General features: G+C 45.7%; 1 protein-coding gene and 1 pseudogene across 2 annotated transcripts in view; one reads left to right on the top strand and one right to left on the bottom strand.

The window, feature by feature from the left end:
* Window positions 1-9: 9 nt before the first annotated feature.
* Window positions 10-16,040, top strand: part of Kcnq5 (potassium voltage-gated channel subfamily Q member 5) — a 574,968-nt gene continuing 558,937 nt past the window's right edge. For both annotated transcript variants that reach the window (XM_023718707.1, XM_023718706.1), the window contains exon 1: window positions 10-234. In XM_023718707.1, the coding sequence (XP_023574475.1) occupies window positions 95-234 (140 nt within the window). In that variant the 5' untranslated portion in view covers window positions 10-94. The remainder of the gene's footprint in view (window positions 235-16,040) is intronic.
* On the bottom strand, window positions 421-6,016 carry LOC105742587 (annotated as a pseudogene).

The raw sequence follows: 16,040 nt of genomic DNA, 5'->3' as shown, positions 1-16,040 counted from the left end.
GGGCGCCCGCGGCGACGGCCTGCTGCTGCTGGGCACCCGCGCGGCCGCCGCGCCAGGGCTGCGAGAGAGCCGGCGGGGCAAGCAGGGGGCCCGGATGAGCCTGCTGGGGAAGCCGCTGTCCTACTCGAGCGGCCAGAGCTGCCGGCGCAACGCCAAGTACCGGCGCGTGCAGAACTACCTGTACAACGTGCTGGAGCGGCCGCGCGGCTGGGCGTTCGTGTACCACGCGTTCGTGTAAGTACTGCGCCCCGGTCCCCGCGTCCCCTGGGGACCCCGGGACCCCGCGCCGCCCCGGGCGCGCACTCGCGCGCGCACGCGGGCTCTCGCGGCCGCACGTGTTCGCGTCCCCCGCCCCGCGCCCCCCGGCCCCACCTGTCCCCTCGCCCCTCTCCGCGGGGCACCGCGAGCTTGGCACCCGTTTCAGGCTCCTGGCGGGCGCGGGACGTGGCCCTCGCCGTGGGTCCGGGGAAGCCACTGGGTCCGAGACAGGAACTTCCAGGAGCGGGCGGCGGGGCGCGCGGGGAGGACCTGGTTGAGGGAGACGCGGGGGTTCGGGAGTTGGGGCGTGCGCGGAGGAGGAGGGGAGCGGCGCGCTCTCCCGCCCGCGGGCTTTCCCGGGACCGCGTCCCGCCCGGTGCGGCAGGGGAAGCCGCTGCCGGGTGCTGGGTTCTCTGAGCGCCCGGAAACACGCCTGGCCGCCGCCACCGCTACCACCAACGGAAAATCTGCCAGCTGCAGCCCTCGTCGTCTCCGAGGAGGTGGCCCGTCGGGAAGAGGCGGGCGGCCTGGCGGGCGCGCGGAGCCGGGCTCGGTGCGCGGCCCAGGTGCGGTGGCGCCTGCTTCATTGGCGAGTGTGGCTAAGCAAGCCCCGCTGTCCAGCAGAGAAGGCTTAAGGAGAGGATGATTGGAAGCAAATGTGTGTGGTTTTTTTTTTTGTTTGTTTGTTTTTTTTTTTTTCCTTTTAGACATTTAAAACCCTTCCAGGGGCTTTAAAGTTTACTACTGTTTTTCCCACCACATCCATTCATTCAGTCTCCTGCTGGAGTTAGGTCTATCTGAATAGTTTATGGTTATTTTTAGTGCCTTTGCACCCCAATTTATTCTTTTTTGTTCTTACCCCTATTTTCGTCTCTTCTTTTAGCTCCACCCCACCCCTGGTTTCTTAATGCTAAAATGGAGTGCAAAGATGTCATCCTTAGGAGACCCACAGAGAAAGTTACGTTCAATCTGTGATAGATTTCCCGATTCCTAGTAAAATATGTTTCCACAACGTGAACTAGATTTCTTTTAAAAAAGAGGTGCCCTCGTCCTTGCATATCCCTTGTCTGGAACAGGACGTTGGCGCCACTGGAAACATTTTGAGATAACATGGGAGAAGGGACTAGTTCTGTAATCAGGTGAACCTGGGACTTGACCGCATAGAAATTAGGAAATTAGTGGTCTACAACCTGTGGGGCCCTCGTGCCTGGGAAATTTTACGGTTTCAAGTTGATGTGAACATGTGCTGTTAGAGCGTTACAGCCCACTCTCCATTTTATGGTGTATGTATGAACGATGTCACATCGCATGATTATTACATCAAGAGGTTTAACTTAGTCACCAATGTTAAGATTGACATTGATTTAGATGTAGGTACTGTACTGAAGGACGTGGAGAAGAAATACCTCTGTTCCTGTGTTCCTCTCTTCTGGGTTTATGACATTGTATAAATATAGTGATATACCCACCACCATCTAGATGATTTTTATGAGTAGACTCAAAGTGTCTGTGTCTTAAATTTTCAATCCGATCCCTTTTATAGCCTTTCATTTTTGGTTATGTATCCACTGTCCATTCATGTCTCCTAAGTGTTGTTGACCATGAATGGGATTCTCAGGGCATCATTTTCTTTCTGCTGTCTCGATGGGTAATAGATTTCTATGGGCTTTCTACATTGTGATAAATGATTTTTTTAAAGGTAAGGTTTTGACAATTTCCCACCGGGGTTTGCCCATTTAGCAGTGTCATGAGTGGTGGACAAGAAATAAACTCGGCGCTTCTCCGTAAGATGTTGCTATTGTAGAGTTTTGCGTTCTAGACCTCTTAGAGTCTGACACTAATGTCTGAGCAGAGAGGGGTGCCGGAACCACATTAACATCCAGAGAGAGGGATAGAGTCACAATGTGGGAGTGTTGTACACAGCCCCGGCAGGTCCTGATAGGGGGAGGCCATCTTTGGCAACTGCTGCTTACAATTTGAAATGAGTTTTTGGATAGCCAGACTTCACACACTGAATTAATCAAAACAAGTTGCTTTGAGCTGTAAGCCTAATAAGACCATTGATTGTACAGGGACTTATAAGAAAACAATTTCTAGAGAGGTGCAACTAACCAATTCCCTGCCAGCCTGGGAATCCCGGATCTGACTTTAATAAGTTTTTGCAGCATATTAAGGTCGCTGCCAAGAACAAGCGCACTGTGATTAATGAGGTGCTTCAGGGATGCACTTATGTGGTGGATCAGTGTTTTACTGCCAAAAACCAGAAGTGTGTTTACTGTTACGCTATAGGTAAAGACAGATTTCTGTTATGTATGCAAACATCGTTACTGTAATGGCAGTGTTGTGATATGGAATGTGCTTTTGAGAGCACCTATCCTAGGTAACTGGTACAGTGACTGCTACAGACACTGTCTTAGAGTAGGTCCAGTAGTGCAGATTGGACGAGCTGGACCCTGCGGCTCTTTGGGACATAGGGACTGCCTTGTGTCCTGTCTGCAGCTGTTCTCCAGTTTGCTAGATGAGCTGCACAAGTAGGAGGGAACTTCTTTCTTGGAATATTGTTTGCTTCTTTTTAATTAAAGGACAGCTAAACGATCCTTATATTGTCTTCTTTTAAGGACATTTTTTTTTAGAGGAATATTAGATCCATGGCAGGTTGACCCTCTGTATAGATACTTTGATGTGTGCGTGGTTCTGAGAAGTTGCTCGAGCAAAGGTGCCATTCCTATATGTAGCTCATCACTGTGTATAATGTGTTTTTGTCTGGTTTGATAGTACATGGGACAGGACCCGTGAAGCTGTCCTTTTGCTCTCACTCCTGCCACACATCCGAAAGGCCAGAAGTCCTGGGTGGTCACTTTATACTTTTATAATATGTTCTTTATTTTTCTCGACTCCTTCTGTTGCCCCTTCCAGTTCCTCAATACCTCTCCCTTGGGTGACTCATAGTATTCTTTTGTTCATAACCTTCTAATGCTCTTCTCTGATGCCATGGTTTTGTTCTGAAAATGCAAACGTTGTCTTGTCATCTCGTTGCCTAAAAATTTTTGGTGACTATCATTCACTCATTCATTTACCTGCTTGTTCATCTGTGCTGCTTTGCAAGGTATTAAGACAAAGGCCTCTATTCTGAAGGAGGGAATAAACTCCGGCTCCAGCACGGGGCTGATTCAGACGTGGAACAAGATGATGCTATCGGTGCTGCCAGGGAGGAGGCAGGTGTCACGGCTTGGAGGAGAAAGCCAAGCATGGGGAGGTGACTGAGGCGGAGAAGCCAGCACTATCTTCTTCTGGGCAGGGAGGTCGGAGCTCAGGTTGGACAAATGTGTAGTTCATTTTCAGGGGGGCAAAGCAGGGGGAAAAAGAGCAATCTTGGTAGAGAAAACAACGTAAGCCAAGATGGGGGATTTTGAAGCAGCACAGTAGTTCTAGGTACCATTCAGCATTTGCAGGATGGGGAGAGCTGCAGGAAAGGAGGCTAAAAGAACGGCAAGGACTTGGCCCAGGACACCCTCATGCGCCAGCCGCAGTCTCCAGCCTTTGTGACACCAGGAACCTGTTTTGTGAATGATGATTTTCCATGGATGAGGAGGGGTTTGACAAATTGTATTTCTGTGGCTTAAGATTTAATAATTATGTCCTTCATGATGGAATCACCTCCTCGGCTCGTTTGGTGTTAGACTGTCAGAGAGCACGCGGCCCGCGTTCCTCGTGTGTGCAGTCCAGGCAGGGTTTGATCTCCTGGAGAATTCAGTGCCCTGCTGACCTGACAGGAGGGGAAGCTCAGGCCGCAACCGGAGCGCCGTAGCTGGGCTTTGCTCACTCCTGTGCAGGCACCTCCTGCTCTGCAGCTGGCTCCCAGCAGGCCACACTGCACAGCCGTGGCCCTGCACTTGGGGATCCCTGCTGCAGGCAGTGTCAGGTACTGACAGCAGAAAATCAGGAGGATGATACGATTTCGTATGAATTTTGGAAATACCTGCATTTTATGCTTTTGGCAAATGAACTGGACAAAGCGGAATGGAGTCAGCGTGGCCTACTGACTCAGAACTGCCATGCGTTGTTGTTGCACTCCTTTATCTGTATGCGCGTCCTGCAGGCGTTTGCTGACTGTCTAGGAGAGTGAGTGGAGATCGCCTGAGCAACGGGAAGCAACTGTGGAAGCAAGAAGGAGGGGCTTCTAAGAGAGCCACGGAGGGCGCGCACAGTTGTCGCGTCCTCTTCACCAATCAGATGAGTGGTACAGGAAGGATATTTTTTTTTTCTTTTCAAAATTACTGCAATTGTATTTGCCTCAGGCTTATGACTTGCAACCAAAGACACTGTGCAAAGAAAGCAAAGATGAAGTACACTTTAGGGAGATGGAGACACTACGCATTGGTGACACAGGAAATCAGGTGGATAAAAGAAGCATCCAGTACACTATATAGATCGCAATATTCAAAAGTGTTTTCAACAAATTTTTAAAACCAAGAACAAAAAAATTAAGCAATGTTTATAGTAGACATAAATTGTATATAATTTAAAAAGCATTTTTCAGGTCACAGAGGGTAAAGTAGAAAAATGTATGTGTAGGTGAAATCTACTGTACATTTATCACCTATTAAAGTTGCTTATGTTTACTACAGTGTAAAAAATAATACTGAATAAATAATTTTGAAAATTGCCTGATGAAAAGTAAAATAACCAGTGGCTTTTAATGGCTTCTGGTTACCAGTGCTACAAAAAACAAAAATCTCATCCAAACTGGTGATAAAACTAGGCACAAATTAGACCAACCCATAGAAATATACTATCCACCCACATTTTCCATCAAAAGCTTTTGTTTGTTTTAATCTTTGAGGCCCATTTGGTCATAATATGTTACAAACTTCGTGTTTTTTATACCATGATATATATTTGTCTGGTACTATTCTAAAGCTAGTTTATAAGATGAGGAGGAGGACACAGAAAGAACCCAGTGCCCACAGGACACGTGAAGCCATTGGGTAGAAATGGTAGAGGGGAGGAAAAATATTCAGTTCCACGGGACCACTCCTCATCAGGCGCACTTGCTTCTGACCGGTCGGTCATTTTCATCCTGCTCTTTGTCGCTGTCAAAGTTGCTCACCACTGGCTTTGCTTTTCCTCGATTTGGCCTTTTCTGGCCTTTTCTTGTCTCATTCTTTCTCATCTCTGTCATTGAGCTTGATTTTCACTCAACAGATTTTGCCTCAGACTCAAGACTCTTCATCCTCCTCCTCTTCTTCTTCATTGCTTTTTTCCCCACTCTCTTCCTCTTTGGCAATTTTCTGTCGCACACTCTTAAACACCGACTGTAAGATGATGGAGTCTTTGTAGATCTGGGATCCCTCCAAGTTGAACGTCTGAGCATTGTGACACAGAAGCGTGACATCTTTCTCCATGTCGCCCAGGCTCCAGTACTTATGGTTATGAATTCTTCCCTTGTTTTCTTGAAATCCACTGGCTTCCTAATTAATTCATAGTATCCCGGTAACTCTTTCCTGGAAGGTAGCTGAGTGAAGACTTCACTGAGCTGCCACCCTGAACTATCTTTGTAGTTGATCACGGTATCAATGATAGCGTTCATCTGTTTTGTCAGTTTGGGGGGATTTGGTGACAGCTTCTCAGCTGGAGGGTAGCCTCGTCTCTGCTTAGCTTTTACCGCATCTTCCTTCACAGGATCTTTGCCCACATTTCTTCATCTTTCTCTCTTCTTAAGCTGCACTTCCTCTTCCATTTCTTCCAAATTGCCTTCAATGGCCATCCAGGGAGAAGGGCTCCTCGGTGGGCTCAGGACTACCTGGAGATAGATCTCCATGTGGAGAACACCTTCTCTCTCAGCAGCCCCAACTAATGAAGTAAGATTTCTTGAGAGAAACCAATCCCCTCAATCCAAATTGGACTTCCAGGTTGCCCCTGGGGCTCCAAAAACTGTTTCTTGCACTTCTCTTTGGAGTTACCAGTTGGGATTTCTGCTGTTCTAGTGGAGTTCTCAGATTAAGTTTACCGTTTTTCTTCTCCCCATGAAAATCTTTCTCTGCTGTGTCCTTCTGCCTGATCTAAGGCAGCATCACCCCTCCACCCCCATCGTCACCTGGACTGGAGACTGTCAGAATCATGTTTCCCTCTTCACACCCAGCAGTCTTAGCACTCACCCCATAGTTTGCCTCTCCCATAGTTCATGAACAACAGCCAAGAAGGATAATCCTGACCTGGGTACCCTGAGATGAGACATTGAAGTGCCATTCACGAGTGCATGGGACACAGGGTGAATGAATGGCCTGTATTGGTGGCGGTAGGCAGGGTTCATGTGCAGACATGTTTGATTTTAGGTGCTTTTGAGTCATTCAGATACAGACTGTGAGTGGCAGGAGCACAGTGGTAAGCTGGATGCAGCCTCTTCCTCTGGGTCTTGAGTCCACCTACAGAGTTATTTCTACCACCTAAGAGAGCGCCCCATAAAATGTCATTTGAGGGAATGGCTGTGTTTGCAAATGTGGAGGTTAGTCTGGAAGTCTGGAGCAGATACTTCAACTTGGAAGCATCTAGCAGTTTCACGGTGGTTAGTGTGAGGGCTGAATGGGGGACAGAGATGTAGGGGACACCAGAAATTAAGCTGTGGGTAGAAGAGGCTAAAGGAAATCCTGGAAAATCCCTGAGAAAGCAACCAAAAGCCAAATGAGAAGCCAGGCAGCTTTACTTCTGTGAGAGCAAGGAAAGTCAGGTGCAGAAAGGACTGCTGCCAAAGACAGTAGGAAGCTAGGCTAGGGCTGGGGAGATGGAGATGGCTCAGTGGAATAAGCACTTCCCTGGCAAGTGCAAGGGCCTGAGTTCAATCCCGGGTTCCGCCAGAGTGGGAAGCTGGCTAAGACTTTATTGAATTGATCATGAGGGAGGCTAGTGGCTGACCTTGCAGCAGCAGCTTTGATGAAGAGGACCATAAAGCCCATCAGCCTGGTCCAGTAGAGTGAGCTGTGGCCAAGAGTAGAGGAGTGGACACAGTCATCTAAGCGTGTGGAGATGGACCGTGGAAGCCTGCTGCCGAGTGACTCATTGAAAGGGCAAAGGGCATGGAGGAGCTAGAAGCAGGAGACCAGGGCTCTGCTCCTTGCTTTTCAGTTTTGTCATTTGGGGCAAGTCAGTTTGTCCTTTGGGGGTTCAAAATCTCCTTCGGTGAATGTGCCCAGTGATGTCTGTGATCCAGTGGAGATGGTGTAGGGCCTCCTCCTGCCTGCTTCCTGTAACTCCACTCCCAGCTCCTCGGGTGGGTGGGTGAGTGGTTATGGCACTGAGGTGACCCTCCTAAAGACTCAGCACACCACTGCTCTGCTTGGAGAAGCAGCCTGCGTGTTCCCCACGCTCATCCGTAAAGGCAGGGACACTCTGTTGCCTTCACTGCTAGCTCCCCAGCACCTAGAACTGCGTCTGCCACGTCGAAGGTGCTCCACGCGCGGCTGCGTGTTACCTCACTTGCCGACACCCAGGTCTGCCCCCCATTCTGCTGCTTGCCCTGTGAAGATGGAATTTTACTCTGTTGGCTTCTCTGTATCAGACTGCATTAGACTCAATGAATTTCTTTATTGTTTAGATATATTTTCTGTTCCAATTTAAATGTGTTTATAGAAATTGATATTTGCCATTTGTTTTTTTCCCTATAGTACTTAAAAATCATTGATTTCTCTTATTTGCAAGAGGCCTTACACAATTGGGCTGCTTTATATTCAGACAATATTCCGATAATAAAAGATAGCATTCTTATTTTTCGGTCTACTTTTAGAATTGTGCACAACACTATCATGCTACAATGCTATAGTGTTACAATTAGAAATGTCTAAAACTTAGTATTGGGTATATTATAGTCTTAAAAGAAATAAAATATTAAAAAAGAAATAAAATATATGAAAAGAATATTTCAAAATAGATTGAAGTCCTGATGCAAGAAACACTATAAACAAAGGAGATAGCCAGCAGCCTTTTGATAATTGCTTGCAAAGAACTCGTGCCAATTTTAATTTTTAATTGCAATGGCTATTTTGGCAGATGAAAATGCCAGCGGAGCATGTTTTATCCTAGGCCAGTGGTGTGAAACTTCAACAATGGAAGCCCAGTTGTTGAAGAGCCTCATCTCATCTTCTGCTTAATGATTTGTCAATGTTTCCATTTTCATTTTCTTCTTCAGCGATTTGTGAGCACATTGTTTGAAATTTTATTTGGTTGCAATTTGGGAGATAGATTGGCCAGACAACTTCATTTTTCCTCATTAGTGAAATTCTTTGATAGGCCTCAGAGTTCCACGTGACCCTTTTAATCTTTTGGAATGATTGTGTCTGAAAAATGTGTTTACTAAATGTTTCTGAAGTCATCAATTCCTAAATTTAACAAGAGTCTGAACACTTTCATTTTGTACCCACATGTATTATTTATGCATACTGGCCACCTGCACACAAGTAAACAAATAATATCAACACACTGTGGCAGAGAATTTGTCTCTGTGCAAGTATTTATATTTACCTCGTTGTGCTCCTCTAAAAGTAAAATGAAACACTTCAGTAAAATTCAATTTAGAAATAAAAACAGTATTCCAATGAGAACGGGAAGGAGGGAGCAAAAAAAGAAGGGATGGGAAAAAGGGGTAGAAGGAGAAGAAGGAAGGAAAGCTTTTGTACGTAAGCAGGGGAAGAAAGGTTGAAGGAAGAAGGGAAATGGGTAAAAAAAGAAAAATCAAGACATATCATGTACAGGGACAAATTTTTCTATGACTGTGCTCATTTTGTATGTCTAAAATGTATCAATACAATAAATTAAGAAAAGAAATAAAAGCAGCCCAAACTTACTTGTGGTGATATGAAGATTGTTTCAGTGTACACGAAGATGTACATTTTCTTATTTATTTATTGTCTTCTTGAGGCAGGGTCTCACTCAGGCTGGCCTTGAGCTCTTTGTAGCCCATGCTGATCTCAAATATGCCGAGAACCTCCTGCCTCAGCCTACCAAGTGCTGGGATCTCAGATATGCACCACCACTCTCATCAATGTACAGTTTTTATAAACTCCATATCACTGGTCATTGTTCCCATTTATAGTACCTATGAAGTAACTTTAGATTCTCTACTTCTTCAGTCTGATATGATTGTAAGATGATGTGATTGTAACATTACAATCCATCTTTGGCTTATTAAAAGTCAATTTCATTTAACATTTATGTAAGAGCCTTCATGTGTACTGGGTATTAGGTGCTGGTGGTTCAAAAGCTGGATTACATACATACACTGAAAGAAATCCCAGGAGGAGTGAGATAAGCTTAGGCAAGCAGAGACCGGTGGTACTGGGGATTGAACTCAGGACCTTGTGCTTGTCATGCAAGTGCTAATTCTCAGCACCCCGTGCCATGCTGGCCCTGCCCCCAGGCATGCTGAGCTGGCCACTGAGACCAGGCATGGTGGCACACACCCATAATCCCAGTGCGGGGGAAGTGGAGACAGGAGGATCTCTATACATGCAAGCTTTGCAGTGAAACCCTGTACCAAATACATTAAAAAATTAAAAGAACTTTGGAGCAAATTCCACTAGGAAGTATGATTAAGTTTTGATTCAGTTATGAACTTTTACCAATTGGACTACTTTGAACAAGTTACTTTTTATACAGTTTTCTTAATTTGTAAAGTAGAAAAAAAACATTGCATCAAGATGTTACAGTGTGGGGCCAGGGAGATAGCTCAGTAGAATAAGCACTTGCATGACAAGTACAAGGTCCAGAGTTCAATCCCCAGTACCGCCAAAAAAAAGAGAGAGAGAAAAGAAAAAAGAGGTTACAGTATTATATACGAGATGTATGTTGTATATGTACGTAGTGCTGTACTTCGTATGAATTTAAAGTACATTTAGCAGGTTGGCTGGGATTGAAACTGGATAGAGAAGTTGAACAGTATGTTAGAGGACTGTATTTTTATAGGTGGTGGGCACAATCTTTGAGAAACAGCCTGATAGTGAGGTCATGGAGTTTTGTTTTTTGGTTCATCATTCATTCTTCCAGCTCTAAGAAGGCTGCTAACCAAATATCATTGAATTAATGACCACTGAAGAATTTTAGGGGCGTCTGTTCTTCTACCTCCAAGTTTAATTCCTGGTTCATTTTATTAGCATTATTTACCTCCCTTAGCTTTTATTATTTGGAGCATTATTTTAGTCGTTAGTTACAATATTGAATTGTCTTTTTGAGGCAGTTTCACTGTGCAGCGCAGGCTGCCCTTGAGCTCACGTTGTGGGCCAGGCTGCTCTGGTCCTTGCTCCTGAGTGCTGGGATCACAGGCATGCGCCACCAGGCCTGGCCTTATTGAATTGTCCTTTATCTAATTTTTCACAAGCACTTTGTGAGTGTCTAAGTAAACGAAAGTACTCTCTTCTGTCTTCCATGGCATCTAGCTAGAAATTCATTCTCTATTTTTTAATCAGAATTTATTTTGAATGTCTTAAACCTGCTCACTACACCAAGTAGGAAGTTCCTTAAGTTTTCTTAGTTGAAAATTGTGCAGCAACTTGTACTGATGATCCAAACGCACAGCTTCTTAATGTCATTTTCATGAACTTAAAGCTCCGAATTCATACATTCCTGGATACCTAAGATGTATTTGCAAATAGCCTCATTTGATTTATTTAAGACCCTTAATGCTGAATGTATAGGACACGGATGCTTCATGGTGATTTTATAAGGCGTTCTTTCTCTCTGTAAAACAATAAATATAATTCTTGTTCTCTTTACATAACTCCATTCAGCTTTCATGCTCTTTTTTTTTGTTACCTCCCACCTGTTTTTTTGTTTTGTTTTGTTTTTCCTGGACATTTCTTCCTTTCTTCTCATTTGTACCATTGATTTTTTTCCCCCCTGCAGCTAAACTACTCTGAGATTTTCTTCTTCTCTGCATGTTTACCTTTACGGAATGCATTTCTCTTCTTGAATTTCCTGTGGTATACCTTGACTTCCTGTCTTTTGCCAGCTGTCCACTCTTAGTCAAGAGAGGCACTGGCCCTCTAACTACTCCCACTTCCCAGCATACTGAAGTGAACTGGGCTACCTAATTTACATAGATGGTAATTAGTAGAAACTTCTAGAAAAATATCAGGGCTAGAAAATGTTAATTAGGGTGCTCTGAGTTTTAGTTTAGTCTCAGACATTAGAAAATGTGAGTGTGAAGCCTTAAGATTGTACTAAACTCTCCTAATATATATTATTTCTGAAATACACAAATACTTAACTTTATATAAATACTGCATGCTAACTGATTGTGCCAATGAACTTCACTTAATTAACTATTTAGCATATAATTTTTAGAAGACTGCATTTCCTCCTGTGGAAGTTACTACTTTTATGATGAAGAAGTAAATTAGACATGTATTTTGAAGTCAGATAGAGCTAGTTTAGAAAAAGATAATTTTTAAAAAATCTCCAGTGTGTTTGTAACCTATACTTAAATAAATAGCATCTAACTCAAACATATTTACTGCATAGATACTCCAGCCCATCTCTCGGCTTTCTGATTCATAAAATCAGGACATCATTCTTTGATGTTTGCTCAGTAGCCCGAACTCATGCTACTTGTGAGGCTGTGCAGGGGGACTGGCAGGGGCCGGAGTGGAATAGGAAAGCGCTTTTCCTCAGGGAACTTTCAGTCAGGACATCAGTTTGCTCTTCAGCAGCCCTCCCAAGCCATCTCTGTGAGCTGATCAGAATTCAGGCGAAGGTTGGCATTTCTCTAGCATCTTTTAGCCGTTGTGGCTCTTGAAGGGATTTACCACGTGGCTTCCAGGAGCACCGGGTACAGAGGCACTGGTTGCCTGCTGGTCCTCTTGAGCCCTGGAGAAGCAGCCCTTGCAGGTGGGTGTTCAGCTGAGAGGCCTTATCCGCGTAGAGGTCAGCACCGGAGTCCCTGCTCATCACAGGAATTTCTAAAGAGTGGTAATGAAACCAGTTCAACTCAGTGTTCTGGTTAATAAAACATTCTGAGTACGTTCCATCTACTTCAAAGTATTTTAAAAATAGAAAGGAAACTGATGCTGCTTCATGATGCCGTGTTTGGGAATGCTATTTTTTTTCTCTGCGAAGTGAGTTAAAAAAAATAACCCACAGAGTTTTAGTAAATGAAATAAAATGCCTGTATATGTTCACTGTACTCTTGAAGCTTTTAATAGAGTTAACTTCTAAAATCTTGTATATGAGAGGAAAATATTACCTGCCCATCTAAGAGACCTAGAATTTACTTGATCATTCATTTAATATTTGACTTTGACCGTGGAACACTGTGGATATACTTCTTGCTTTGTGCTCCTCTATCTCCAGGAATGGGAAAAGAGGGGCTGCCAGATAGCCTGCTTAGGCAGGCTAGGGACCTAAAGTGCATGCTTAGGCAGAGCTCAGGGACCGGAGTTCAATCCCTGGCATGCCATGCCAGCCCTGCCTCCAGAGTGCCCTGAGAGGGTGATTGAGACTGGGTGTGGTGGTGTGAGCCTGTAATCCCAGCACTTGGGGGGCTGAAAACAGGACAATCACTATGAGTCCGATCTATGCAGTGAGACTCTGCAGACCCTGTACTAAATAGAAAGAAAACAAAGCAAAAACAATTCAGTTTACCCCATCAGCTGCAAAAGGCACAGAAGTTGAAGAGCAATGCAGATGACTTGGGGGGTGATGCCCAGAATTGTCAAGATGGGCTCCTGTAGGGAAGGGCCTTTTGTTCTTATTCATAACATCCTATTCAAGTAGGAGAAATGACCTTGTGCTCTGGGCAGCAGTTTTACTCAGCTTGAATGTTCACGTGGACACCTAACTTGTTTTTTCTGGAAGAAAGTCAGGGATACCCCTTTAAATCAGGAGTCATCAGTGGATGAATAGAATGGGGTGGGTTAGAATCTTCACTACTAGAGTCCTTGACATCTGGCCCTTGGTTCATTTGGTGCCACCATGAGTTCTGCAGCCCTTTATTCCTTCTTTCTGTCCGGTGGCCCCAGACATTCCACTGACAGTGGAAATCGACTTTCACAGACTAGCACGATAGATTCCCTTATGTGGTCTTAGATTATTTTTGCATCTAGAACTGGCCTTGAAAAATGTTTTACAAATTACTGTTCCTTACCTAGTTGGGTCCTGTATCTTGGGACTGTTTCTTAGAGCTCATGGCTATCGAGCTTTATTCCAGGCTTCAGAGCAGGAAGTGGCTAGAAAAGATGAGTTTCTGTGTGACCCTACTTGCGGTGGCCCTACTTGCGGTGGCCCAGATAAACAAGAAGAGTCAAGAACGTGTCTCCCATTAGCCAAAAACATGTAACATTTCTCTAATCCAGCAGACATGATGATTCACAGTTGGCATCAGTGGGATATCATAGGTTTAAATATTTGTGTGTGTGTGTGTGTGTGTGTGTGTGTGTGGCGAGCTTAGCATGCCTTGGGGGGCCAGGGCTGGCACAGCATGTGGTGCCGGGAATCAAACTGCTGTCCCTGTGCCTTGCCTAAACGTGCCTAAGCAGGCAATTTAGACAGCTGAGCGATCTCACCAGCCCCAAAGATTTAAAGCTGAGTACACGATGACACTTGTTGACTCAAATTCTGTGTCCAGGTTGCAGCAAATTTCCAAAGCACACTGCAGTGTATGTCATAAATCTGTTAGCGTGAATGTATCATGTGTTTTCATACTTGGGGCCTGTGTGAGGTTAGTGTGAGGTTGGTGAGTGGTTGGTAAGAAACATCTGGAGGAGGGGCAACAACGTGGCCTGCACAGGTGTGGCTTGGAGTGTCCACATCTGGAATTTGAAAGGGAAGAATAGAAAGGACTCTAAAGAGCAAGCTGGAATCTCAGCCCTCAGTGAGATTCTCACAGGCAAAGAGTCAGATCTTCCAAGGTTTCAAGCTAGTGTGGTTGTAACCGTGTAGCATTTGCCTGACTCTGTTTTAGGTAGAGACAAGAGACATGGGCGAACATGTGACCCGCTGGGGCACTGGGAGAGAAGACTGGCGGGCTGTCGGTGAGCAGTGTAGAAGTGATGGCTGAGGAGACAAAACAGTGCTGGTCAGTGAACATGAGGTCGGAGCTTTAGGGAATGCTGGCGTGTGGGAGAACAGAGGAGATAAGAAAGGAGAGATCCGAGGGAGGGAGACAGAGAGGCAAAGGACCGTCGCAAAGAAAATTCACAACAGGATGAAAATATTGCAGAGAAGGAAAAGGAAGAAATGCATGGAAAAGGAGGGGTAATGTTGACAGCCAGGATAGCGGTGGAGAGGCCCGAACCTAGAAGAAAACTCAGTCCTCAAATAGTCGCAGGCATCTGCAGTGCCATCTGTTAGGGGATCCAGTGTCACAGGAAGAAAACATGGTGTCCCCGGGGAGAAAAGGACTAAAACAAGCCAGCAAGTAGGTGGTGTGCGGAGCTGCAGGCGGCATGTCCAAGGGTGCTTGGCGGGGTGAGCTGTGTCCCCCGAAGGTGGCAGTTGTGGAGCTGTGAAGGGGGCTCCGGGAGAGAGGTTGAGGAACAAACCCCTGGGCAAGTGGAGAGGTCCGGAGGGGAAGTGGCTCTGCAGCCTGGAAAAGGGATGCTCGGAAGGCGAAAGCAGTTCTAAAGAGTTTGAGATGAGGCAGAAACAGCATTGGGGGGGGGGAAGGAGAAGGGGGGGTTGTGTAGCTGATGACAAATGAGGGAAGAGAGAAGGGCAAGAGGAGGCTAGGAAGGAAGAAAAGTAACGTTGAAGGTTTCGTGTCTCCAGGCAGTTCAAGGTCTGTCCACCTACGGGAGCCTCGGGGGAGGGCCGCCCTGTAAGGTGAAAGGGTAGAGTGAGTGAGAAGAACGGGATCCCAAAAGATGAGACACAGATTTGTGATAAAGGTTTGAATAGTGAGTGTTGAAGATGGCAGCAGCGTGACGTCCTGTGCCACAGTGGTACCTGGGGACAAGTGCATCGGGTCCTGAGAGTAGCAGATGCCCGGGTGGAGTTTTGGCAGACTGGGCAGCGGGGCAGACATGAGGATCTGAGAATCTTTCTGTTCGTGTTAGGTAGGGTGCATTGGAAGAAGCTGCCGCAGCTTTAACCCAACTGGCCACAGCAGAAAGAATGAAGACACCCTGGAAGTGACACACTCAACACGTGTCACCGAGGGCAGATCAGGGGCCGCTCTAGGCCAACCACCTGATGTTGTGGAGAGAATGGGGCAAGAGGCTGGAAGACAATTTTGCGCACCCTCGCCAGCGTAGTCTGCTGGCTCTCCCAGGGTGGAGAAGGTCGTAAGCTCACCTAAAAATACATCCAGCGACTAAATGACTTGGTAGAACACTTGGTGGCAGCATTCTGTCCGGTGCTGAGATCAGAGAGCAAGAACTTCCTGTTGTGCTCACAGGGTCTCTGAACTTGAGCAATTTTTCTCAGAAATCAGGAAATATCTTCAGATCTCTTTGTGAATACAAAGACAGGCAAGCAAGAGCCCATCCTTATAGTTTACATTTGCAAACACTGCCAGAGGCCCCTGTTTTGAAATAATAGGGCTGTAGAACTGGAAGGGCTTTTGAGCGCCTGTGTTAGCACTGCCTTACTTTATGTGGGAAACTGTGAGGCTGCAGAAACCAAGTAGTGAGGCCGGGGTGACCCATCGGAGCCATTGCTGGTTCAGCTTGTGTAGGAAGACCTTAAGTTGTAGGTTTGGGTCCATCCTTAGCATTCCTCTCCTGAAAGTAATCTGTAGTCTTCTAAAAAGGAATACTACCACTCGCCCTTCATTTCAAACACGTTTATCTGAGTGTCAT

This window comes from Octodon degus, unplaced genomic scaffold (assembly GCF_000260255.1).
Source record: "Octodon degus isolate 3935 unplaced genomic scaffold, OctDeg1.0 scaffold00061, whole genome shotgun sequence".
In the NCBI taxonomy this organism is placed as follows: Eukaryota; Metazoa; Chordata; class Mammalia; order Rodentia; family Octodontidae; genus Octodon; species Octodon degus.
This window is presented reverse-complemented; position numbering and strand designations above follow the sequence as displayed.